Source organism: Diadema antillarum, unplaced genomic scaffold, assembly GCF_040938485.1.
Source record: "Diadema antillarum isolate AM-2024a unplaced genomic scaffold, OU_Dant_1.0 scf00000143, whole genome shotgun sequence".
NCBI classification, from domain to species: Eukaryota; Metazoa; Echinodermata; class Echinoidea; order Diadematoida; family Diadematidae; genus Diadema; species Diadema antillarum.
This window is the reverse complement of record NW_027271032.1, coordinates 1746261-1773893: the sequence shown is the minus strand read 5'-3', so window position 1 is coordinate 1773893 and position 27633 is coordinate 1746261. Positions and strand designations below refer to the sequence as shown.

General features: G+C 40.3%; 3 protein-coding genes across 3 annotated transcripts; 2 read left to right on the top strand and 1 right to left on the bottom strand.

Annotated features, from left to right (window-relative positions):
- Positions 1 to 2402: 2402 nt before the first annotated feature.
- Positions 2403 to 14481, bottom strand: LOC139721423 (hyalin-like). Its single transcript, XM_071632738.1, has 5 exons — positions 14430 to 14481; positions 13032 to 13277; positions 12572 to 12817; positions 8597 to 8851; positions 2403 to 2668 (listed from the first exon to the last, which is right to left on the bottom strand). Exons 1-5 carry the CDS (start codon positions 14479 to 14481, stop codon positions 2403 to 2405), a joined length of 1065 nt encoding a protein of 354 aa, XP_071488839.1.
- Positions 14482 to 16784: 2303 nt separating this feature from the next.
- LOC139721422 (uncharacterized) lies at positions 16785 to 18564 on the top strand. Its single transcript, XM_071632737.1, has 3 exons — positions 16785 to 16966; positions 17069 to 17739; positions 17870 to 18564. Exons 1-3 carry the CDS (start codon positions 16785 to 16787, stop codon positions 18562 to 18564), a joined length of 1548 nt encoding a protein of 515 aa, XP_071488838.1.
- A 58-nt stretch (positions 18565 to 18622) lies between these two features.
- LOC139721421 (uncharacterized) lies at positions 18623 to 19627 on the top strand. Its single transcript, XM_071632736.1, has one exon. The coding sequence runs from the start codon at positions 18623 to 18625 to the stop codon at positions 19625 to 19627; it is 1005 nt and encodes a 334-aa protein (XP_071488837.1).
- Positions 19628 to 27633: the final 8006 nt, after the last annotated feature.

Here is a 27633-nt window from a genome sequence, read left to right as displayed (position 1 = left end):
TGAGGAATAATCATATACATTTTAATTATGCACTTTTTGCAAGAGCCAAGATTTGTGAAATTTATTAATGCACGCGAAAGTTCTTGTCTTCACCATATGCAGCGAATGTTAGAGGCAACTCACAAAGATTTCTTGCCACAAAAAAGATTGTCAGTTCCTATTCGCAAAAATTTCATGCTGCGAAAATACTGTGGTTTACAGTAACTCGTGTCAGCTTGATATCCAATGTTCACAACCCGGCAGTGTGTTGATGGAGAAGATTTATAGGCTGTGTCAAATCAGGAGCAGATTTCTCTTTAGTTTGTGTGTTGTCTTCATTCTAATAATCCTAACAACTAATCATCATTACACCTGGGAAATCGTTCGCTGCATTTTAAGTCTAATAAAAATGTTTGGAGGAGGGTGGGGCATGGAAAAGCCACATGGGATGCTTTAAAAGTGGATATTTACAAGCGAGCAATTTTTCACGCTTGGCTGGGTAAGATGAATCTTGCATGTTATTACTTCCATGGAATCAGGACATCAAGTAATGAATCATATGACATGCAAAAATATTTGCATGCTTTCATATCTGCACATACTAGCTTCTGGTGGCATGAAATACATGAAAATTTCCACATTGCGAAAATTTCCACTCTTACAGTAGCGATTACTTACGTGTGGCACAGGTCTGTCCTGTGAAGCAGTCAGTACATATACAGCGGAAACTATCCAGGCCCTCTCTCACACATTGTCCTCCATTCAGGCAGGGGTCGGGACTGCATGGATCACCTATCAAGTACAGTGAAAACAAAATTATTTATTAAAGTGTTTATATGTGTGCGTGTTTGTGTGTGAGCGTGGGAATGTAATTGTGTGAATGTTATTGTGGGTATGCGTGCAAGTAAGCATGTAATGTTTTGAAATTGGTACAAATGTCAGCCAGTTTATCCATCATTGTCTAGTTTTCGCTAAAAAACAACAAAAGTGTTTGATTATCTAGTCAAGATTCCTGGGGCCTGCTTCAATAAGCTCTAAAATCAATCCTATAAGTTCAGTGCAACTGATCTTTCCAAGGAACAATTGTGGGATCAATCAATCCTCAAAAGTTTTGTAGGAACTGTATCAACATTAAGGTAGTTGGGAACAATACAATGTACAGGTCTGTATTTTGCACCCAGTGCTCTGTTCTCGAATACACCTTGAATGCCTATGGATCCTTCCCAACTAAACCTGACCTGAATCTGTCCTAACTTTGGTTCATTGTTTGACTGGATATAATTCTCATGTTTAATAGTGAAACAGGCCCCTGGACTTTGTATAACTCAAACAGACTCTCCGACCCGAGTTCCAAAACGAGAATTTGCAACTATCTGCAGCCATGACAATGAAAGTCCGATCTGTGCAGAATATATTGCTGCTGTAAAAAACACATATCTGAAAGAAATATTACCTTCTTTTCTTTTTTTACCTTTCTCTTGATAGAAAAACAAAACAAAACAGACATAGAAACAATAACAGCAACAGCAACAGCGGCAGCAGCAGCAGCAGCAACAACAACAATTAGAAGCAACAACTACCTACAAGTAGTTCCTTTTTTTGTATAGGTGGAACCACTGGGCCTGACCAATGCTTACCGACATTGATAGTGACGGTGAAGGAGCACGAGTTTGTATTTTCTGATGGGTCTTGATAGTTGTAAATGACGATGGTCCCTCCGATGGGGAAAAAGTCTCCAGGGTTTGCCGTCGATGAAACAAAGATGACTACCCCTGAATTATCCGAGACAGTTGGCAAATTCCATGTCACCACCTCACCGGCAGTTCCAGCAAGAACAATCGAGGTGATATCATTGGGGCACTGCACTTGTGGTGGAACATTGTCCTCTGAAGGGAAGAAAAAAAAAACACATTAGAAACACCTCAGCTCAACTGACTTGATTACGAAAAGTGGTGCTTGTTTGTATAGATCAATGAAAAGAATCTCATAATCTCACAGAATCCTGGTATTATTTAAACCCTTTGTCCAATAGTGAAAGAGAAAGTGATGCAGTTGAATGCGCATTAAGTGGGTTTTGAGATAAAAATTATCATCTTTTCCACATATCATATACATTTGATTCTGTGTAAAACTAGTCTTAGAGGTGTAAGTAATAAAACTGCAAAACAACATTTTGTTGCAGAACTAGACTATTCAAGAGATATGAGCCTTTAAATCAAAGTAGTGATGTTTCAAGAACTTGTTCTACAATTGATTTAATGATATTACAGACTACTACTGCAATGCAACTCCAAAGAGCACTACCCTTGATAAAGACATTAGCTGACACTGTGCTTTGAATGTTTATACTTCACACAATCTACTTATCACTGTAATTAATTATTAAAGGTAAATTACTGCCTGCTTTTTTGGGCATTTTTCATCTATACATCCACACCTCTTATCAAGGTGATAGTGAACGTGCATTGCACAGAGTTGCCCGCCTCGTCTGTCACTGTGTAGACAACCCGCCACTCGCCGAGTCCAAAGCTATCTCCCGGTGCGAAGTTGCTGGTTATGGTCGGGGCATTTCCGGAGTTGTCCGATGCCGTTGGGGCTGTCCAGAACACTTGGACGGTGTCCTGTTCCAGGGTCAGGGTCCTCGTAATGTCCGCTGGACAGCCAATGATCTGAGGTGCCGTGGAGTCGACTGAATGTCAGAAGAGCCAATAAATGATTCACCCTCAAAGTATATACAGAGATTTGTACACATAATCCAGAGGGATTTGAGGCACACGCAAAAGTACACAGACACTCAACTTGGGTCAGAAGCTGCATTCACAAGTCTGAAGAAAACTTAGAAGAATTAAAAAAATGCAACACATTGACTATTTTTGTGCTAGCTACATATTGCGCTAAATGCGCAAAAAAAAAAAAAAAATACCGCACGACATGAATTTCCATCTTTAGATTAGAACATTGCGGTAGCATGATAAACATGTATAGGATTATTCTGTTATTCTGAATACTTTTCGCGAATTTCACAAGAGCCAATGAACAACGACTCATTTATGCTCATGTGCACTTCTCTGTTTACACGGTATCAAAGGTAACCTTTTTCCCCGAGGGTCCACTGCACCTCTCAAGGGTGATGTACATTTTTGTGGGTGTATTCGTATATATGTCAAAGCTTATAGAACTTCCTTTGTTACGCTCTCCTGTGCTCTCTCCTCGGCGCCTGGGGGGTGGGAAGTTAAACAGACCCCTCCAAGTTGAGAAGTTTACTGTGCGCGTCCCGAGCGTAAATCCATTTCTGTCCAGTTGGTACGAATTGTGCGTTGCTTTCCTTTTGGACGTCGTTGGCGCATCAGTGTCAAAGCGCTTTGGGGTATGGTGTTATGGAAAACTGGGTGGTTTGATAGTAGCATCCCTTGGATCGAGATATTGTTTTATCTTTATCCTGCGGTTTTTGATATGCATAAGTTTGATTCTTGATGATAAAGTGGGCCACAACGGTAGTTCATATTCCCTCTTGCTAATTCCTGATCACATTGGCGTGATAATAAGGTTGTATTTGAAAGTGATTATATGTCATTATGGAAGGTTTTTTTAAGGACACAAAGCTGACCTTTATATCTTTGAATGTTAAAGGTATACGGTCTTATTTCAAAAGAATTAAAGTGTTTTCATGGTGTAAAGATAAACAGGCAGATGTTATATTTTTGCAAGAGACGTATAGTCTTGAAGACAACGTTATTGAATGGACAAAACAATGGGGAGGAAAGGCATTATTTTCACACGGATCTTCACATAGCTGCGGGGTGATGATTTTGTTTAAGGATAGGTTAGATGTTGATATTATTGATAAGTATGTTTCGGAAAATGGAAGATGGATATTATTACGGGTGAAGATAGAAAGCAATGAATATTTACTTTGTAATATTTATGCGCCAACAGGCGACAAACACACAGATCAGAGACTTTATTTTGAGCAATTACATGAACGTTTGACGTCATTTGATGATATTAGTTCTTTGGCTGTTATAATGGGGGGAGATTTTAATACACTTTTGAATAGATATATGGATAGGGATGGAGGTAACCCGGCAGCGTGTAATGTTATTCAAGAGGTGATTTTCAAAATACAACATGATTTTGATTTAGTAGATATTTGGAGATTAAGAAACCCCCTTGTTAGAAGGTATACATGGAGACAGTCCCACCCTTTAATACAGAGCAGATTAGATATTTGGATGATTTCAGATGTTCTTCAAAGTTATGTTAAGGAAACTGATATAATTCCTGGGGTTGGCACTGATCACTCTGCAATTATTTTAAAGATTGAGAATAAAACAAGGAAATACTTTAATGTCACAAATTGGAAGTTTAATAATAGTCTCTGTGATGATGAGCAATTCTGTACTGAGATGTCCCGAAGTATAGATGTTTGGATTAGTGAATCATTAGAGTTTGAAGATTTGAGAGTACGATGGGATTTTGTGAAGTACAAAATTCGTTGTTTTTCTCGCAAATATAGTATTGTAAAAGCAAAGAAGATGAGGGAGGAGAGACAGGTGTTAGAGAGACGATTATATAATTTACAGAAGTTGATAGAAGAGCAAGGAGATCAATTTCTTCAAGAATATGAAAAAGTCAAATGTGATTATGAGGCGCATTTGGATCACATTACACATGGTATTATAATGAGGTCTAGAGCAAATTGGGTTGAATATGGAGAAAAAAATAGTAGTTATTTTCTTAATCTGGAAAAGGTAAATAAGCTGTATACATGTATTAACGTGTTGAAGAAAGGAGAAGATTTTTTGGATGATGGTGATGCTATTAGTAAATATATTAGATATTATTATTCTGAGTTGTATAAGGAGCCCGAAAGGAACACTTTCTCAGACTGTCCTTTTTTAAAGTTTGATGATAGTCCATCACTGTCATCAGCAGAACGAGATATATGTGATGCAGATCTGACTTTGGGAGAATTTACTGCGGCTCTGAAAAGGATGGCTAAAAATAAATCCCCCGGAAATGATGGTTTGACGGTAGAATTTTATATCAAATTTTGGGATAAACTTGGGGATTTTTTCGTAGGAATTATGAATTACAGTTTTATGTCCGGTAAATTATGTTCGTCGCAACGACAAGGAATGATAACGTTGATAGCTAAGAAAGGCAAAGATAAATTATCTATTGAGAATTACCGTCCGATTACTTTATTAAACGTTGATTACAAGATATGTTCGAAGGTGTTAGCGATGAGGTTAAAGAAGGTGTTACCTAATATTATTCATTCGGATCAGGTAGCCTTCATCAAAGATAGGTACATAGGTGAAGCGGTTCGCACCGTTTCAGAGACACTCTTTTATTCTAGATTGAAAAATATTTGTGGTTTTATTGTTAGCCTTGATTTTAAAAAAGCTTTTGATTCCCTCAACCATCAATATTTATTTGAAGTGTTAAAATTCTTTAAATTTGGAGAGCAATTTTGTAGATTTGTGCGTGTGTTTTATAATGATATAGAAAGTTGTGTTTTGAATAATAATAGGTCAACTGGGTATTTTAGGATTGGGAGGGGCGTCCGCCAAGGTGATCCTCTGTCACCTTATATGTTCATTTTAGCCATAGAGACACTTGCACTTCATATTAGATCTAGCCCAGAAATTATGGGAATAAAGTTAAGTGTACAAGAGGAAATAAAATTGTCTATGTATGCTGATGATATCACAGTTTTTTTAACAAATGATCAATGTTTTCTTAATCTGGCAAAGATTTTAGATGATTTTGCTATCTGTTCGTCTTTATCAATTAATTATGATAAGACAAAAGTGATGCGAATTGGTCCATCTGTGTTTACTACTGCACCTAAGACGGACGTGCAACAATTTAGGAATGTAGAATTTGTATCTGCTCTCACTGTTTTAGGAATAGATATTTCGTATTCTTTTCACGACCGAAAGGCACAATTACAACGAATTTTGATGAATATTAAATCTCAACTGCACAGGTGGAGATTTAGAGATTTATCCCTCTACGGGAAAATTCAGATTGTTAAGACTTATGCTTTATCTCAGTTGCTATATATCGCTAGTATAGTTTCAGTGCCAGATTCTTTTATACATGACGTGAATAAAGTTATTTATGAATTCATTTGGAGAGGCCCAGATAGAATAAGGCGCGATGTTTTAGTAAAAGATTATGAGGAGGGAGGTTTGAAAATGTGCTGTTTAAAGTCAATGATGCAAGCTCAAAAAATAAAATGGGTGCAGAGGTTATTTGGGTCATGTTCAAAAGGATGGAAATCCATTTGTTTGAATTTGTTAGCATCTGTAGGAGGAGAATTTTTGTTCTTCTGCAACTTCGATGTTTCAAAGTTAAAGATTAATGTTTCACGGTGGTTTTTAGAGGTATTAGAAACGTGGTCCCTCCTTCAGAACAGAGAATTAAGCATACCCAATCAAATAATCTGGAATAATAAATACATTTTGTTTCACGGGAAGTCTATGTTTAATACACATATAGTAGAGAAAGGTTTTTTGAAGGTAACTGATATGTTAGATGAATACGGCCGACCTCTGCGTTGGAAGGATTGTAAGGGTAAAGGTTTACAGTTTACTCAGTATTTCACTCTTCTTGATTGCTTCAAGAAGATGCCAAGTGAATGGAAGCTTTTTTTTCTTCATCAAAATTATCACCCCTTTATTAAACCCCTGAGTATTATTCCTTTAATTTGGGTTAAGGGTAGATGGTTGGAATTACATAACGTAACAACAAAGCATTTATGTAATATATATCTGCATTTGAATAACCCTGGAAAATCTAGTGTTTTTGATCGTTTTGATGTTATGTATGACATTGGATTTGAAGATGTTCAATCTCTTTTCAAATTACCTGCCCGTTTGACAATTGATACAAAATTAAGAATAACGCAATATAAGATATTGAATAATTTGATCCCTGTTAATTCGTGGCTTGTTCGAATAGGAAGAAAAGACGACTCAAGATGCTCCTTTTGTAAAAGTGAACCGGAGACAATAGAACATTTGTTTTTTGATTGTCGGAAGGTGTCAGTATTCTGGGAATCATTGTTTAAAGAGGAAAAAAGGAAAATTGATTCCTTGCAATTGTTTTCATGTCAAAAGGTGTTATATGGTGTTATACATCCGAGGAACGATTTTGTTTTTTCATACAATTTCATATTATTATTGGGTAAACAATTTATTTTAAGTTGTAAATATCAAAGTTTATGTCCTCAAAGGCAACATTTTGTGCAATATGTAAAAAAATATAGTTTGATTGAAGAAGAAATAGCTAAAAGCAAAAATAAATTTGATTTGCATGGAGCAAAGTGGAGGAAAATAGAACAAATAATATCTTTATAGAAAGTCAAATGCACTTCCCACTCTCTTCTTCTTTTCCCTTGCTCTGATGGTCCTTTCTTTCTCACCGCGGTTTATACTCCTTTTTCTAATTCCCTCCCTCTCTCTCTCTCTCTATCTATCTCTCTCTCTTGTCATGGCATTCACGGTATTTTATGTTCATGAAACAATTGTTCTGTCCTGCATTATCACCTCAAAGATTTGCTGCGTCGAATACCCCCCCCCCCCCCCCATGCCGGGAGAAAGGACAGGAGACTTCCCATCTTCAGCCCAGGGCTGGGTGTATAATAATGTTATCGTACAAAGGAAGTTACGGAGAGTGCATAAATGAGCTAGGTGAATAGTACCTTTGGTTTTTTTGTTTTGTTTTGTTTTGTTTTGTTTTGTTTGTTTTTTTTTTTTTTTTGTAGTGTGTGTTCTTACGCCTTTGGCTTTGTTTTGTCTGGTCTTTGGTAATATTTGGTGTTTCCATTGAAGCCTATTTTTTTTTTCTTTTTATTTTTTTCCCCCTCGTTTTCTGTGTATGCGATTCTAGAACTATTGGTGTTAACGTGTATTAGAGACTATAGTCCAAAAAAGGATCAGACGCCTGGTAGTTTTACTATCATTGAATGCTATCAAACTTTTGTTTTGTGATTTCAAAAATGTATTTGTCATATACCCTGTGAAAAAGCACGATGTTCTTCGATCTGATCAATAAAATCCAGAAATACAAAAAAAAAAAAAAACAACGACTCATATAAGTGAATTGAATTGTATGGAGGCTATCAAAGTCTTTCGGCAAAATGTGATAAAAGTCAGGAATATTTTCTTCCCTGCATTTCATATTGAAAACAAAAAAATCAAAAGCAGATATCTCACAACTCTGTCCTCTCATCATTACATGGGTAAACACTAGTTTATCTATCCAAAGCCCAAGTGGTACATGTGCTGCAATTGTTATGCTTGTTTTTGTTAGCTCCATAAGAGATTTAATATGCATTCAAGTACCAGAATGCATCATTGCTTTAACCCTTCACTTAACTTCTGCATCCTGCTTCCTATTTCTTGTCATGACGATGATTACAATGATGATGATTACTGTGCCAATAATTATGATGATTATCTCAATAAGTACTCAAGTAAAGACCCTCTCGAGTTCAAAATTAACAGGAGGTTTCCAAATAGTGTTTTTTTTTTCAATAACTAAGTATTCTCACCAATTTTCAAAAAAAAATTATGCAAAAGGGATTGGCTGTCTTTAAATTTACCTTGGTACACAACAACTCCAAAGACACACTGAGCAGTGTTGCCAGAAGAGTCACCAAATGTGATGGTGACTGTTGTCGTGCCAACTTGGAAGACATCTCCACTATTGTGAGTCCTCTGTGTCACACTCTGCGTGTTGGAGTTGTCAATGGCCATTACGACTGGCCAATTGACCACTGCTTGATCCTGGTTGAAGCTTACTGCCACGGCAATGGCCTCTTGCGGACAGTTGAGAATGGTTGGCGGTGCGGTGTCAACTATACCAACAGACAGAGTGCAGTGGGGGGGGGGGCGGAAATAAAGAATGAGAGAATGTACAAGCATTTCACAACAGAACCTCTAAACTATTGAAGGAATGGGGTGTAAACTTCAAGGATATATAATCTGATGACCCTCTCAGAGCTCTCTGATCACATTTGGCAAATTGATAGGTCCAAGAAACTGTGTAGGGTTTTTTTTTTGTGTGGTGTTTAGTGCAAGCTGTAGAAGTCTTCTGATCCCACAGTGACTGCACAGAAACTTTAAAATTTCACAACTTTTGAACAGATGCAATTGTCTGGTTTTCCTGAAACTTGGCTGATGTGTTTTACTGTTATTATGACATTCACTCAATCCATATATATATACATATATATATGGATTGAGTGAATTTGTCTGTTAAGGGGGCAAACTTAAAATTCTATACACAGAACTATCAATAAAAAAATAAACACTTCATTCTTGCAATACGGAAGCACTGTATGTGCAAAAAAAAAAAGGAAGGCAAATAAAAACAATTCACAGTAATAAAATCCATCGTGCTAATTAAAGGCACAAAAGCCTGTCTGTAAGAATTCATGTCTTTTCAATCCCAGTCTTATCCTTAATATCAATGAACACTTCTAATGTATACATTCTACCACCACAGTAGTGTTGAGTCTTATGCAAGGCGGGTAACATCCATATTGACACAATACTGATGGTTTTGGAGCAATAGTGAACTGCACAGCAAACTGTGATATTGTAAAGTCGAAGTATTGCCACATACAACATAATTTTAGTGACGTGATATGTTTCAGTATACTTTATTTCATTGATTGCCTTCATGCTTTCATGTTTCATAGACAATCATCTACGGTAACTGAAAGTAGAACAGGAAAGTAAATTGCACTATCACATTGTACCTGTGCCAACGTCATAGGAGTTGACCCTGATGGGATAATATATTACAAAGCAGCGATCCACCTTCCCAATTACCTCCCATCCCCCTCTACCCAAAAAGAAATAAAACAGCAAAGAGAGAACTTCAAAAATACCACAGGACAATTCCTGTGGTACTGTCATGTGGTATGTCCCAAAATACCACAGGACAAGTTGTGTGGTACTGTTCTGTGGTACTATACTGTGGTATTTTCCTGTGGTACTGTCCTGTGGTACTGCCCTGTGGTACGTCCCAAACTACCACAGGACAAGTCGTGTGGTACTGTCCTCTGGTACTTTCCTGTGGTACTGTCCTGTGGTACTGCCCTGTGGTACTGTCCTGTGGTACGTCCCAAAATACCACAGGATAATTCCTGTGGTACTGTCCTGTGGTATGTCCCAAAATACCACAGGACAAGTCGTGTGGTACTGTCCTGTGGTACTATCCTGTGGTACTTTCCTGTGGTACTGTCCTGTGGTACTTTCCTGTGGTACTGTCCTGTGGTACTGCCCTGTGGTACTGTCCTGTGGCATGTCCCAAAATACCACAGGACAAGTCGTGTGGTACTGTTCTGTGGTACTATCCTGTGGTACTGTCCTGTGGTACATCCCAAAATACCACAGGACAATTCCTGTGGTACTGTCCTGTGGTACTGTCCTGTGGTATGTCCCAAAATACCACAGGACAAGTCGTGTGGTACTGTCCTGTGGTACTATCCTGTGGTACTTTCCTGTTGTACTCTCCTGTGGTACGTCCCAAAATACCACAGGACAATTCATGTGGTACTGTCCTGTGGTGCTGTCTTGTGGTATACGTCCCAAAATACCACAGGACAGCTCCTGTGTTGTACTGTCCTGTGGTACGTCCCAAAATACCACAGGACAATTCGTGTGGTACTGTCCTGTGGTACTTTCATGTGGTGTCCTGAGGTACTGCCCTGTGGTACATCCCAGAGTACCACACGAGCCTGTGACACAGTACCACACAGTTTCTGTGTTAACATATATTTGTGTGGTACATTGTGTGGTACCGACCAGTACCACAGGGAGTACCACATGAACCTGTAAAACAGTACCACACAGTTCCTGTGGTAACATTTATTTATGTGGTACATTGTGTGGTACTAACAAGTACTACAGGGAGTACCCTACAAGCCTGTGGTACAGTACCACACAGTTCCTGCGTGGTAACATTACAAGTGTGTGGTACATTGTGTGGTACCGACAAGTACCACAGGGAGTACCACAGGACTTTTTTGTTAGGGGCCTTTTCGAGATGGTATTTTAAGAGCCCAAGAAACACGTCTGCTCCCGTTAAGCGTACGTATTATCATTATCATTATTATTATTATTATTATCATTATCATTAGTAGTAGTAGTAGTAGTAGTAGTAGTAGTAGTAGTAGTAGTTCATCTATTTAACTTTTTTTTTGGCTAATAGAAAGAATGACAATGATTCTGTTTCGGTGTTAACGATATTGCTAATCTGTTTCACTATATAACATGTTGGGCAGAGCACCCTAATGTGGCAATTACTGTGTGGTCTAGGTTACTAATGTGCAACTGAGAAGTTGCTCCAGCAAACTGAGTTGGGTTGACCAGATTATGAGCCTTTGCTTTTTCTGCACAGGTTGCTACGCTCTCTCTGTCGAAACCAAACTGGAGTAGTGCTAGATTGCTCCAAGCGGTAGAATCTATTTATGACTGTTTCACTGTGCATGAATGATTTATTTTTTCTGTTTTTGAAAATGATTGCTTAAATGTGAATCCATTCATGAAGATAAAGGCATAAATATTCATTCTTGACTGATGTAACATTAAGTACAAATACCAACAACAAAAATAACAATCTGCAACTGATTGGCAAATAGCCCTACATCGACGTAAATAAGCACTGAATTGATCAGTGTTTTAGTAGTAGCCATGATAAAAAAAAAAATCATGGGCGTACATACTCGAGCAGGATTCGAACCTACGACCTCCTGATCACCGGACAGGCGTCATCTCCACTAGACCACCGAGCTTTCGCCCGACAGCAAGTGTTGGTTCTAATCCTAATAGCATGCAGCGGGTACTGCTTTGTTATTCAAATTCATGAAATTCTTCCGTCGAGATGTTTCAAATGCAACTGATTGACAAATTGCCCTACATCGACGTAAATAAGCACTGAATTGATCAGTGTTTTAGTAGTAGCCATGATTTCATGAATTTGAAAAATAACAATCTGCTCCTAAACCTATGAGAGCTCCACACTAGGAATCGCTAGAGATTTTTCTTACAAAATGTACATTTTTTGTCTCGGAGGTTAACTATTATTATTTTTTTTTCCACTGAGATCTAGCACTTTAACCCTGAGGATCCGACCAACTGATTTTGCGACAACACACATTTCCCATAGACATTTGCTGAGGACTCGTCTTCAACAGGTTAATATGACGGCGAGGGAAATGAACTTCGAGCACAATATCAGTGATAAAAGACGAATTACTATTTGAATCTTTAAATTGAATGCAATATCCCCTCATATCGTATAAAATGCACATTTTATATAAGAAATATCTGTTGGACAAAGGCGATCCCAAAGATTAACAAGCAAATGTCTTGTCATCTTCTTATGATGTAAGCGTTTTTAAGATGGCCAGTAGCCCCCCATGCCAGCACAGACCCATAATGTGAGTGTTTATGATTAAATTGTATATCATCAGTTTACTCATCATAATACATGCCTACAACTCAAGGAAAATACAATCGTAGCTGACATGTTTTCTAAGCTAATACTTCACAGGATGAAATCATACCTGTAATAACTGTAACTCTGAAGGTGCAGTTGGCTGTGTTTCCGCTGCCATCAGCAAAGGTGTAGGTCACATCAGTTGTTCCCACAGGGAAAAAAGTGCCAGGATTAATGCTGCGTGACACAATATTAACCACACCAGAGGCATCAGTAGCGGTTGGCTCAGTCCATGTCACTTGGGTACCTGTGACCCCCAGCTCAACAGTTCTTGTTATATCTGGACAAGTTGGTACTGGTGGTGTTGTATCCTCTGAAAGAAGAAAAAATGAAATCTGATGAAATCTCACCTTTATGATATTAGGTTTGTCTGGAATGGGCCCTTGCAACTCCTGTAGACAAAACATCATCATGAAGCTGACATTTCGTAAGACATGCTGTGGTACATTTTATATAAAAAAGATCTGTTGAAGTAAGGAGTCCCCAAAAATTATACTAAGCTATCATTCCACAGGATGAAATCATACCTGTAACAACTGTAACTCTGAAGGTGCAGCTGGCTGTGTTTCCGCTGCCATCAGTAAAGGTGTAGGTCACATCAGTTGTTCCCACAAAGAAAAAAGTGCCAGGATCACTGCTGCGTGACACAAGAATAGCCACACCAGAGGCATCAGCAGCAATTGGCTCAGTCCATATCACTTGGGTACCTGTAACTCCCAGCTCAACAGTTCTGGTTATATCTGGACAAGTTAGTACGGGTGGTGTTGTATCCTCTGAAAGAAGAAAAAATGAAATCTGATGAAATCTCACCTTTATGATCTTAAGTTTGTCTGGAACGAACCCTTGCAACTCCTGTAGACAAAACATCATCATGTAGCTGACATTTTGTAAGACATGCTGTGGCACAGTTTATATAAAAGATATCTGTTGAAGAAAGGAGTTCTTTGGATACAATGTATATTATATATATGAATGCCCTCTTTTATCAGTGACATATATGTTTAAAAGTTGCTTGAATCACATTTGTACAAGTCTTGGCAGGCAAGTCAGAAAACAAAAATGCATTTCTGTTCATATCCCATTAACAGTTCTGCATTGGTGGAGTAGTATAAACTAAATTTAGAAGAACCCAAAATTTCACCCTGTTTTTTCAACTGTTGTAAGAATTAATTTGCAGTCAGTGTTTTCAATCCTTTCATGTTTCCTTGTAACATACATGACATACACATCTTGGAAAAGACAATAAAGAATATATTTCACTTTTTTTATTTTTTGTTGTATGAGCAATTATAATGGTGGGATTTAAGATTTACTGCTTATAAAAACTAAAAAAAAAAAATGATGTAATGATTTGCTTTCTCTCTTTTCCCTATCTATATATTTCAATATAACTTCTTGAGTTTGTGCAATGGAAGAAAATGACACCCCAGTAAAAACATTAAAAAAAAACAAATATATTTCTTTATACATGTGTCCATGTTTGTGTGTGTGTGTGTGTGTGTGTATGTGTGTGTGTGATCTTATCCCATTGCTTTCACCTGGATCTTTTCCTCTTTTCTCTTCTAAATCAGAGCGCCAATTCATTTGATATTACATTCATGTGTATACACATATACGTGTATTTAATCAATTGTTGAAGGCCTACATGAATCAAAGTTATTATAAATATATTTAACCCTAACCCCTCTCCCCCCTGACATTTGGTGCAATGATTCTGTATGTGAAAAGGCCTCTTTATGAGGCTTCTTGACTTTCTTTAAATTTAGTGAGATAGAATTTTAATACCAAATTTGCAATGTCTGCACACAGTTTTAAGAAGCCACGCTCATTCTCATAACAGCATGTCACTGGAAACTGATAAGTCAAAAAAAAAATCTTACGCCATGTCTTGTCATGCCAAATTTTTTCACAATTACACCACTGACTGCAGAGATCTCCGGGAGGGGGCAGAATCTGCTCGCCCACTCTTTCTGACATACTATAAAAGTAGATGTATTCACGCTACTACTTTTTGCACTCGGCTGGTTAACCCGTTCCCTACGGGAACCTGGTTACCTGTGTGTTAGGTCTATGGGGATTTAAGAATTCGGTATTGAACGGGTTAAGATGAGTTTTGCATATTTTTTTAATTCCGTGGGACATCAACAATGGAACATATATGTGGCAAGCAAAAATATTTGTATGCTTTTATTTTTGTGCGCTAGATTCTGGTTACGCAAAATGTGCAAAAATTTCCACTTTTACAGCAACCAAACAAGAGACCCGGAGGCCTTGCGCTCACCTGATTATCGCAAGTTCACCTTCCATGCATTCTTGCAGACTCTTACCTGAGAACCTTGGAAACTTATGGTGGGGGTAGCTTTGAGAGCTGGGGGCATGGTGTCCATTTACATATATTCAATCACACTGGTAAAAATACCTGCCAAGTACACTGTGCTTTATAGAATGTTGGATTATGCAGTTTGAAAAAAAAACTTAAAGCCCCATCACTTTTGATTCTAGAGAAAAAAAAAAGATTTAATATTCATTACTTTAGGAGGTTTGGACCCCTGCAGCCCCCAAGGAAAGCATGGTGCCCATTCAAACACTTTGAGGTCTTATCCCCCTAGAAATTATACTTGTCAAGTTTGGTGAAAATCTATTTTATGTTGTTTTCAGCAAGAAGATGAAAATCTAGGCCCGCATTTGGACCCGAAGCCCATCCTGCTCCACTTCCTTGGGTCCAAAGGGCGGGGAACCCTGATTCTCCCATGAGCAAACTTGAAACAACAGTCATTAATATACTGACTCTTCATTACATTAGCTTAACTTCTGGTTCTAGACAAAATCTGTAAAGATTCCTTACAGGGGTGGGGGGGGGGGGGGGGGTTGGAACCCCTGGGGGCTCCAAGGTGGGACACGGTGCCCATTTGATAGAATTGAGATTCTATCCCCCTAGGAATGCTACCTGCCAAGTTTGGTGAAAATTCCTGATGGGGTTTTCGAGAAAAAGATGAAAATTTATAATTTAGGTCCAAATTTAGGCCCCCTGGGGCCCCCCAGGTGGGGCATGGTGCCCATTTGATGGGAGTGAGATTCTTTCCCCCTAGGGATGCTACCTGCCAAGTTTGGTGAAAATTCATAAGGGCATTTTCAAGAAAAAGATGAAAATGTACAATTTGGGCCCCATTAGGACCCCTCCCCATTCCCCTCCCCTGGGTCCCAAGGGGTGCACCCCTGATTCCGGCATGAACAAACTTGAAACTACAGTCATCAATGTACTAACTCATAGTATTAACTTGGCTCTATTACTTCTGGTTCTAGAGAAGAAGATTTTTTTTAAAGATTCCTTAATTTTGGGGGGTTTTGGCCCCTCTGGGGACCCCCAAGTGGGGTATGGTGCCCACTTGAACAAATCGAGATCCCATCCCCCCTAGGGATGCTACCTGCCAAGTTTGGTGAAAGTTGGTCGAGGGGTTTTCAAGAAGAAGATGAAAATGTAAAAAGTGTACGCACGATGGACGACGCATGACGCACGACGCACGACGCACGCCAGACGAAGAGCCATCGCAATAGCTCACTTGAGCCTTCAGCTAAGGTGAGCTAAAAAAGCCCAGCCAGTTTTTGGGTAGTAGCATTTAAGGACGTTTCTCAGTTGTGTTTGTGCGCATTCTCGTTGCGCAGGTTGGCAGTGACGTAACAATTTAAGAGCTTAGAGGGGCACGCACAGGTGATGAGCTGAACTAGCTGAGCAGCTGCGAGTAGATCGAGCTGGAGTGTGGTACGTACGGATACCCGACAGCTCCCCACTGCGGCCGCGCTGGGCAGCCTCTCTCGGCTCGTGTGCCGACTGTACGCGTTCTAATCTGTACATACTACGCAAAGTTCAGTGGTCCGAGCCGCATACTATAAGTACAGTGTATACATGGTCATGGTAGCACAACACTGATCGACGGACTCTAGGAATTAAAGCTTGGAAGTGGAACTGAGCTGTTTCCATTTTCAATCCATAGCTCTGTTTTGTGACATGTAGTTCACTATCTGTTCATCAACACAGTCGCAGAGGACGACTATAATTAACTCCCCCGAAACTAAAGGCACTGGAGGCAGACTTTGTTGAGAAACATCATGGGGATAAGGTCTTCTCTCAAGAAGATATCGAATTTGTCAAACATCTAGAGTCCAACATATCCCAGGGTGAGGATGGTCACCTCCAGATGCCCCTTCCCTACAAGAATCGACCAGAGCTACCCAATAACAGACAACTGGCATCAATTCGGTTTCAGCATCTGTAGAGAAAGATGGGCAGGAATGAGACCTTCAAGGACGACTACTTTGCGTTCATGTCGGACATTATCAATGGTGGCTTCGCTGAACAGGCCAGAGAGGAAGCTCCTGTAGGTGCAGTCAACTACATACCCCATCACGGTGTGTACCATTCCAAGAAGAACAAGCTGAGGATCGTGTTTGACTGCTCTGCAAAGTTTGCTGGAACATGCCTAAATGATCACCTGCTGAAAGGCCCAGACCTGACAAATGCCTTGAGTGGAGTCCTGATGAGATTTCTACGTTGACGACGGCATAGTGAGTCCACCAAGGAAGCGATCAAGCTGGCCAGAGAAGCAAGAGAGCTCTGTCACAAAGGTGGTCTTCGTCTCCACAAATTTGTCTCGAATGATAAGGCAGTGACAGAGAGTCTGCCAGAGTCAGAACGCGCCAGCGAGGTCAAGCACTCGAACCTCGACTTTGCAGAACCCATGGAGCGCACGCTAGGAATCATGTGGAACATCACAGCTGATGTCTTCTTCTTCCAGATCACTCTCAAAGATCGACCAACGACTCGACGTGGAATTCTCTCTACGGTGGCATCTCTGTATGACCCCTTGGGACTTGTGTCTCCTGTAATCCTGAATGGAAAGAGAATTCTTCAGGAGATGTGTCGACGGGGAGTTGGTTGGGATGACATCTTGCCAGACAATTTGAAACCAGCATGGGAGCAATGGTGCAGAGAACTCCCACTCCTGCAGGAACTCAAGATTCCAAGGTGCCACCATCCCATGAACTTTGGCAAACCGGTGAATGTGCAACTTCATCACTTCTCGGATGCTAGCATGTTGGGCTATGGCCAGTGCTTGTATGTGCGGCTCGTCAATCAAGAAGGAAGGGTCCACTGCACTCTGATCTTTGCAAAGTCGAGAGTGGCTCCTATCAAAGTGATCACGGTTGGAGTTAACTGCAGCAGTGGTATCGGCAAAGGTTGGCGCAATGCTGAGAGAGGAGCTGGAGTACCAGGAGGCCCAGGAGTTTTATTGGACAGACTCACAAGTGGTGCTCGGTTATATCAACAATGAAGCTCGTAAGTTTCACACATTCGTTGCAAACCGAGTGCAGCAGATCAGGGAAAGAACCTCTCCAGACCAGTGGCATTACATAAGTACAGACCAGAACCCTGCTGACTACGCATCAAGAGGACTCACAGCAGACCAGATAAGGAATGTCAGATGGTTCCAAGGTCCAAGCTTCCTCTGGGAAAAGAACCTCGAGGTGAAGGACATCACCTGTGACCTGAAGATTGGAGACCCAGAGGTTAAAGCGATCAATCTGACTGCAAGGTCAATTCCTGAACCATTGGATCTGTTACAGAGGTTGGCGAGGATCTCTACTTGGTCTATGATGATCAGAGTGCTGGCCAGACTGAGGATGGCGGTGAAAGGTAATCAAGGGACACTGGTGCAGGAAAGAACGGATGCTGAGAAACTCCTACTACAACTGACTCAAAGGAAGGCTTTCCAGGACGAGTTGCAGCAGCTGACTCATGGCAAGCAGTTGAAAGGCACCAGCCGGATCCATGACCTTGATCCATACGTGGAGGAAGCAGGAATGCTGCGTGTAGGTGGCAGACTTAAGGGACTCGCCGAAGGCACAGCTCATCCCATAATCTTGCCAAAACACAGTCCAGTCACTCGAGCAATTGTACGGCATTTCCACCAGAAGGTGCAGCATCAAGGTAGAGGAATCACTCAGAACGAGATCCGGTCCAATGGCTACTGGATTGTGAATGGATCCAAGGTGGTAAACTGATCTGGTGAGAAACTGTGTGCCATGCAGACGACTACGCCGACCCGGAGAAGAGCAGAAAATGGCAAACTTACCAGAAGACCGCACAGAGCCGACACCCCCTTTCACGAACGTTGGTATGGATTGCTTTGGCCCATTCACAGTCAAGAGAGGGCGATCAGAAATCAAGCAGTATGGGTTGATTTTCACTTGCTTCTGTTCCAGAGGGGTCCACATCGAGATGCTGGACGATATGTCTACAGACTCGTTCATCAATGCTCTACGTTGCTTCATTGCCCTCAGGGGGGCAGTGCGTCAAGTCAGATGCGATCAAGGCACAAACTTTGTCGGGGCGAGGAATGAATTCCAAGCTGCTCTGAAGGAATTGGACAACAAGAAAATCGAAACGTATCTCGCAGACCGTCAATGCGAATTCGTCTTCAATGTTCCTCAATCTAGCCATGCCGGCGGGGTATGGGAGAGGCAGATTCGTACGATCAGAAGCATTGTGAGAGCCACGATAGACATGTGCCCTGGACGACTCACTGACTCCGTCCTGCGCACGTTTTTCTACGAAGCGATTGCCATCGTCAATAGCCGCCCCCTGGCGACGGTCAACATGAATGACCCAAGAGCAGATGCACCACTGACGCCGAACCACTTGCTTACCATGAAAGGCAAGGTTCCACTGCCGCCGCCTGGTCAATTCCCGCCAGTTGACATGTACCGGTACACCAAGAAGGCTTGGAGAAGAGTGCAGTCACTGTTGGAACAGTTCTGGTCCCGTTGGAAAAGGGAATGTCTCCTCAGTCTGCAACAAAGGAAAAAATGGACCAAGCCACGCCGGAATTTGGAAGTCGGAGACATCGTCTTGGTTATCGACTACGAAACACCTCGTATGCAGTGGCCTCTTGCTATGGTTACATTGGCAAATCCCGATGACGACGTCCTAGTGAGGCAGGTGCACTTGCGAGTGGGAACAAAGAATCTCGACAAAGAAGGTCGTCCAGTCGGGAGGTTGTCGGAATTTAGGAGACCCATGCAGAAGTTGATTCTTCTCGTGGAGAATTCACTAAAGGAGGATTAAGTGGTCTCCTCTCGACATTCAATTCAATTTTGATCTTGCTCATTTAATGTTTGATTGATATCAATCTGTTGCGTTAATGTTGGTATGAGTATAATGCATACGTTGCATTATAGAAGCAATTCATTTCAAATTTGTGCTAGTTACATGTTAGCTGTGCTACACAGGTGTACATCATGTACCAATGGTACTTTGATCTTAATGTTGTCAAAGTGTATATTCAAACACAGGGGTGAACTTTGAGAATATCATTTCTTGGTGATTGATGTGCAGGTCAAGTTGTATATTTGGACTGCTGGGTTTGGATATGGAGTTCTCCTTTGAAAATTACTTATGTGAGTTGTTGGTTTGTTATATTGACAATTCTATCATTGTGCATCGTATTTGAGGAAGTAATTTTCAGAGACTCCAACCCAAAGCACCTTCTGATCTGGAGATTCTCCCGCCTTAAACCCCTAGCAAACGGGAGACTCCAAGTTGATGTGTGCGAAGCGCGAATTTCCTAGGGTTCTAGATGCTCTCTGGTGCTATCTAAGGCTTACTTTTTCAACATACGATAGCAATAAGTAGGAAATCCTTTCCAATGGGAGACACAGAGCCAGGGCGGGAGAAATTAAATTTCAACCGGGAGAACGGGAGATTTTGCAAAAATGGGTTTTTGGCGGGAGATCTCCCGTCGAAAACGGGAGAGTTGGAGTCTCTGAATTTTGGTGGGATGGTAACGGTTGGCACTCCATATACACACAGAAAGAATTTTGCCCACGTGCGCATTCCATAACTCCCTTGGATACGCTTCTCTGTACTCAGATCCCCATAGGGTCACACACTTTAGCACTTGCTTGGGTTATGGCTGGAGCTGTGCATGCAAAGCAGTGAAGGAGTTAACAGCTATGGCAGGGCAGTTGGGGGAAATGTCCTCCGTTTTGGAGCTCCCTTCGTTCAGAAGGATGTTGAAATAACCCAGCAATCTGTTCAATAGGGGACTGTTGCTATCCTGGATTGTCCCTTGGCAAGTTTAAAGCTCCGGCTAAACTACAAGTATGGTTGGTCTGCCTTTGGAAGTTTGATGAACAGGCACAGTGGTGAGCAACCTAGCAATTTGGTTGTTCGGTCTACACAGTAGTGTGTTGTGTATAGGCTAGAACAATGCTACTCTACATACCAGTGGTGCACATCCACAGATTAGTGAATTTATGTCAGATAAAGTGTGAATGATATATTCATTACTCTCTGTTAGAGTAATGTTAGTAAGCATAGGGTTTGCAAATTATTAAGAAAATACATGCCAGCAAGGATGTAGTGTTGCAAAGTGTAATTCTTTTGCAAATTTGGTTTGATATGATAGGAGATAGAGCTAATGAGAGTAACAAAGATTTGAGTTGTTTTATGATTGCCAAGGAATTTATCAGTCATGGCAGATGAAAGAAAATATTCTGTCCTTTCTGCTTTTATCTATGCTGACATACACAATCATAGTAATTCAGTTATACTATAAATGTCTCTAGTATAGATGTCTAGTTTATATTTCTGCATGATGATAACATAGCCATCTCATACACCTCAAGATAAGTTTCACGATAGGTGAATATAGATATTAGACAGACTGTAGTCACAGTTGTTGTTAGATCTCTGGACGTTTCAAGGTTTTGCTATACGGCATGAGATTAAGATGCTTTGCATCAGTGTTAACGTACATTGTACAAGTAGAACTACAGGTTGTTTAGATAAGTTCAAACAAAGTGCACGTTGTGTGCTGGTTTTTAATGATGTTCATTGTTCATTGTTGATCTATAGTTCTTACGGCTTACTACGGCTTGAATACAGCTTTGAGGCTTTACGGCTTTGACGGCTTTGAGGCTTCGACGGCTTTGAAGTGGATACAGCTTTTTATAAGGCCTTTGCTAAGGCTTACGACCTTTGTTACGTCTCTATGAACATGTGTATTACAACAAGAGTTCGTGAATATATGCATGATGGACAAATAAAGACTCAAGCAATTAAAGCCCGTATATGAGAACTTGTGTATACTTGTCATCCTTTCGACGGAACGGTTATTCAGAGGCAGGCACATCTTATCACATCACACTCACTCCGTACTCCCGTTCACAGCTCATCAGCATTCTATCCAGCTACGTACCCTCACAAATTCACTGCACGATCCATTCATTACTTCACCGAGTCCATCAAAGTTTTATCACTATCGATGAAAATCGCAGTGCTCTGTATCGTTTATTTTATCACCAGATAGGCCGGCCGGCCTAGTCAAGACTTTGACTTAGCCGATGCCCGCGCATTGCGTGGTATCTAGTATTAGCGATCCACATACGCCGAATGTTTCGAGAGGTTTTTTTTTTATTTTCGCGAACCTGGTGCTTTTTGCGAATTTAAAAACACGAGAAAATATTAACTCTCTTTCCGTATATATTTCCCCCTTCCATAGTGTACTCCCAGTACTCCACAACCATGAATTTAAGCACTCGCGAAATTATTGGCCAGTCCCGATTCGCAAAAAAATAGACTCGCTAAATATATGGCGTACACAGCTGTAGTACTACCGAGGAACTGCTGATATAGTACATTGTACGTACCAAAGAGGTACGAAGCCCAGACTTCTCCGCTCTTTGATACACGGAGACTACTGCACTGCGACATAGGCCAACGCGGCCAGTGATGGGCGCATGCATGTGACTGATCGACTACGAAGCACCACTACAGGCACTAGGCCTGACAACTTCTGTATTTGTGGCCTAAATAACACGTAACAGACTCTCTTTAACCCTAAAAAGACTGGGCTATATTGGTAGCTCGAAAGACTGGGGGGGGGGGGGGCCTAAAGGGCCCCCCCTTAAGATCTCGGCCGTGGATCGCGCGATCGCCGCGGAAATTTGCACAATGGTAGTGTGCGATGTAATCTACAAGATCGTATACTTAAATTTTCCAAAATAGTCTTCTTTTATTTTATTTTGATTAATTATGCTCATTTATGCGAGAAATCAGACCTTTTTGATCTAAATCAGTAAATAAAGCTCCAAAAGTGCTCATTTTTGGTCTGGATATTCTTTGTGGCATTCTTAGCAAATGTACTTGAAAAAAAATTTGGTATCAAAATTAATTTCTTATTCATTTTATTGTTTTATGAATTTCTTGTGTATTTCTTTGTTTTTTCGACCTTTTGTTTTTGTTTTTTCAGCAAAATTTGTGGCAGACCCTTTTTGAAGCATAATACTACTAAAACAGATTGATTTTAGCCATTGAGAGTAAAAATAAGCATATTTATATGAACCATGTGATAAAACTTAATTTGTATTGACTTTGTACACAAAATCACATTTTTGAGCCATTTTCGGTCTCACGTGCATGTACAAAAAGTTATGTAACTTCAGAATCGTACCCCCGGGCGTCACAAATTTGGTGTCAAAATGTGCGGGAAACTCGAAAGAAAAAAGTCATAGAGCATCGCGGCGAGAGCATTGCGTATTGCTGAGTAATCGCGCGAAATGTCGAGGGGGGGGCCTTTTAGGCCCCCCCCCCAGTCTTTTTAGGGTTAAATGAAGAAATGTGTGATTTCACAGGAGACTTTCATTTTTTATGACATTCTGATAAAAAAATGTCTTGGGATTTCGGGGTACAAGCCTCGCGATCCACATCTCGCTCTCATCGAGAGCATACATAGGTAAGCTTAGGCTGTTGTGTGATACTTCCGGGTTTGCCCTTCAACCCATGACGTCATGGACACGCCCCCAAAATAACCACAGATCTTCCAATTGAGCATGATTCAGGAAACTATTTTTCTAAGCAGCCGTTCTCCAAAACGCAATTTTCTAAATGGATGAATTAAAGGCCGCTGTGTTTAACATGCTCTAAGCTTGAAATGGGGGAATAATCCAATAAAATATGCGTTTCCTTTAGTATTCTGCTTTAAAACTTGGGGAAACGCAGTAAGACGCTAAAGTTTAGCGGTCTGTCATGGGCAGAGCAGGGTCATCTGACGCACGTTACGCTTTGGTATCACGGGAAATAGCGTGTGTTTAGCGGCTTATCACTGACAAATGGATTTTTCCACGTACATACACATGGCTGGACGTGGTTAGCTGTGCTTATAGGCAGTGCTTCGGTGCTTCAGCAGTGGAACAGCTGCCTACGGCCATGATACCCCGTACAAAGCACGGTCAAACCAAGATTGACCAAAAAATTACCACTTACGACCACATCCACCAGATTTTCATAACTTTTTGTATGTGATTTAGACATGAAGTGCTGTACTATGACCGGGGCTTGAGGTGGCATTTGTGGGCTGCTGTAATGGGCCCCGTACAGGATAAAATAACTTGCAATTGGTGTTTTGGGTATCTCTGTCGAGTACTGCTTGGATCGCAGAAAAAATTAGGCATGAGCCTGTTCAGCTGAATAACACCGTATGGGTGGGGCCCTTTTGGGGCTACTGTCTGATGGGCTCAGTACAGCATGAAATAAATGGCTTTGGTGTTTTGGGTATCACTCCTGTGTACTACAGTTTTACATCTATTGCAAAAGAGTTTTAATTCACCGTGAATTGTTTTTCAATAAAATCATACGAAGGGGGCAATTGGGGGCTATACAGTCTGGGGCCCCGTACCAGATAAAATAACTGGCTTTGGTGTTTTGGGTATCAAGCAAACAAGCAAACCAATTGACCCTGCTTATAGCAAGCTTCAATGGTGGCTAATGGTAACATCACATAAGCATTAATCACAATTTGGTAATAAAACATGTTATATTCAAAACACTTACCTGTGAAAACGATAACGTTAAATACACAAGTAGCTTGGTTTCCACTAGGATCTTGAAAAATGTATGTCACTGGAGTTTCGCCAACTGGAAAAGTATCCCCCGGACTGTGACTTTGTGAGGCTATGCTGACTTCGTTTGAGTCGTCTGTCGCCGTTGGAGCCGCAAAAAATACCATAGTAGATGTGAGACCTAACTCGATGCCAACTATTGTATCGGCGGGACAGTCTACAGTAGGCATAGTAGTATCCACTGGAGATGAAAATGATAAACAACAAGGAAAAGTAGAAATTACGCGGTGCGTAATATATGTCCCCGCCGGAAGTAGCATTTAGTAGCAAAATGTACAATATAGGTAAAAAGATCAAGGTCAAAGGTCAAAGAAGTCAAAGGTCAAAATTCTATGCAGAAGTTTTGAAGCCCTCACCTAGTGCCATCACATAAAGCAAACGGAATCGAAATCGGGTTAGAAATGGCGAAGGAGTAGCATTTTGTAGCCAATGTACAATATAGGTAAAAAATCAAGGTCAAAGGTCAAAGAAGTCAAAGGTCAAAATTCTGTGTAGAAGTTTTGAAGCCCTCACCTAGTGCCATCACATAAAGCAAACGGAATCGAAATCGGGTTAGAAATGGCGAAGGAGTAGCATTTGGTAGCAAAATGTACAACACAGGTCAAAAATCAAGGTCAGAGGTCAAAGAAGTCAAAGGTCAAAATTCTGTATAGAAGTTTTGAAGCCCTCACCTAGTGCCATCACTTAAAGCAAACGGAATTGAAATCGGGTTACAAATGGCGAAGGAGTAGCATTTTGTAGCAAAATGTACAATATAGGTCAAAAATCAAGGTCAAAGGTCAAAGAAGTCAAAGGTCAAAATTCTGTGTAGAAGTTCTGAAGCCCTCACCTAGTGCCATCACATAAAGCAAACGGAATCGAAATCGGGTTAGAAATGGCGAAGGAGTAGCATTTTGTAGGCAATGTACAATATAGGTCAAAAATCAAGGTCAAAGGTCAAAGAAGTCAAAGGTCAAAATTCTGTGTAGAAATTTTGAAGCCCTCACCTAGTGCCATCATATAAAGCAAACGGAATCAAAATCGGGTTAGAAATGGCGAAGGAGTAGCATTTTGAAGCAAAATGTACAATATAGGTCAAAGGTCAAGGTCAAAGGTCACAACTGAAATTCTGTATAGAAGTTTCAAAGCTCCCATGTAGTGCTATCATATAAAGCAAACAGAATCAAAATCGGGTTAGAAATGGCGAAGGAGTAGCATTTTGAACATTTTGATCACACACGGACGCACAGACGGACGGACGCACAGACAGACAGACAGACGGACGGACACACAGACACACACACGTACGGAGCCCGTTTCATAGTCCCCTGCTCGAACTCGTTCGGCGGGGACAACAACTCAATGACTTAAGTAACATATTTCATTGACACACTGTTCAGTGGAACCCACGGTTAGAAATTAAGAACTATATGCAGTACAAAGTTGCTGTTAAAGGAAATGTATAGTTCTGGTTGACCCCAAATTTAAGGTTTCTACCATTTTTGGAAACATAATGAGAAATGTCTTATGAAATATGAAAAAACATGTAATTTCCAGAGTAATTCAACATTAATTTGATAAAAATTGGTTTGGAAATGGTCGAGACATCCAAAAAAAAAAAATCCTTATAAAAGGTGTTAACTGTTCAAGAACTGATTCCTGAAAACTTAGCAAAACTTTAAAATGCATGACCTCGTTATTTTCTATCTAATTTTGATCAAATTTTTATCGTGCTAAAAGAAATTTCATCCTTTCAACTGTCAACTGCTCTGGAATTCCTCTTTAAAGCCCATAAGCAATGAATGAACAATGAATTTTCATTTTTTTTTTAACATGATCAATGAAAAATTGGAACGCCGTCGGTTACAGTATTATGTAACAGATAAAATAACACAACTCGTACTGGCATGACACCTTCTTTCTTTTCCCCTCTGATTACAGAATTAATGTACACAGTACAAAATTAAGTACAATAAAACTCATGCCAGTATGATAACAAGCAGTATATCAAACTTTTCTAAACTGACACTTGATAGGCAACTTCACGAAACAGCATGACTGATCAACATCCGCCAAAAACATTACATAAAATTACGATAACGTCAGTATAGCATTAAGCCACTGTCTGGCCATATATTGCGACCTTGGCATGAGTTATAAAAACACAATTACTAACAATCCTCTCACTATAGTTTCGAATGACATCGTTCTACAAATACACGACTATTCTAATTCAAACTAGTTTGAATTAAGAATATGACCCTCCTTAAACATATCTACACATTTCACAGACTATGAAAAAACTATCAGCAAGTTCTGTTTTGAGAACTTCATCACATCTAGAATGTTGCTCATAATGTGCGTTTTGAGAGACTGTATATGAATACTGCCACAAATATTTCTAAAAATAACTACTAACCCAAATACAATTGTGCCAAGGCTATCTGCCAATGAGAAGGAAAAAAAGGATATTTGGTAACAGTTTTCTGTAAATACTGCTGGGGCAAAATTATTGAATAAAATATCACAATATCATTAGGGAAATAACATGATAAAATAAAAGGCAACATAACAAATAACCTACAGGCCGGATGCAGATATTCCCAATTAGTCTGCAGAGCAGAATATGTAAACATAATCAAATATCACACAAATAGTTGTGCAAAAATCTGCATATCCTATCAAATGCAGAAACTCTAGTTTTGAACTCAAAGAACAATCCAAGAACTGGAATACATGAAAATGGAGCATCCTTACATCAGAAAATGTGAAACATACAATAATAAGATACAAAAAGAGGCTCATGGGAATGCTTTGCAAAAAGGGCTGATCAACATTTCCACAGAGAAAAAATAAGTACATTGTACATTGTACATGCTATTTAGACACTAGTCCATAATTTATCAGTGTGCTGGTGGTGGATACATAAGAATAACATTAGAGTAAAACTACACTAATGCTGTGAGGATAATGCAGTTACTGTAAATCAAGGAAAAGGCTTATACATGACAATCTTGACACAGGAATGTGGACTTGAATATAATTGAACAAAAATAAGGACAGAACCTTAAAAATATCACTTAAGGTGATTAATACCCCCGCCCCGTGACGACAGTCTTACCCAAGGAATGATCTTTCCTTGATCTTCTGCCATTTAAATGCCGTTACCATGGCAACGCAGCTTCCGACACG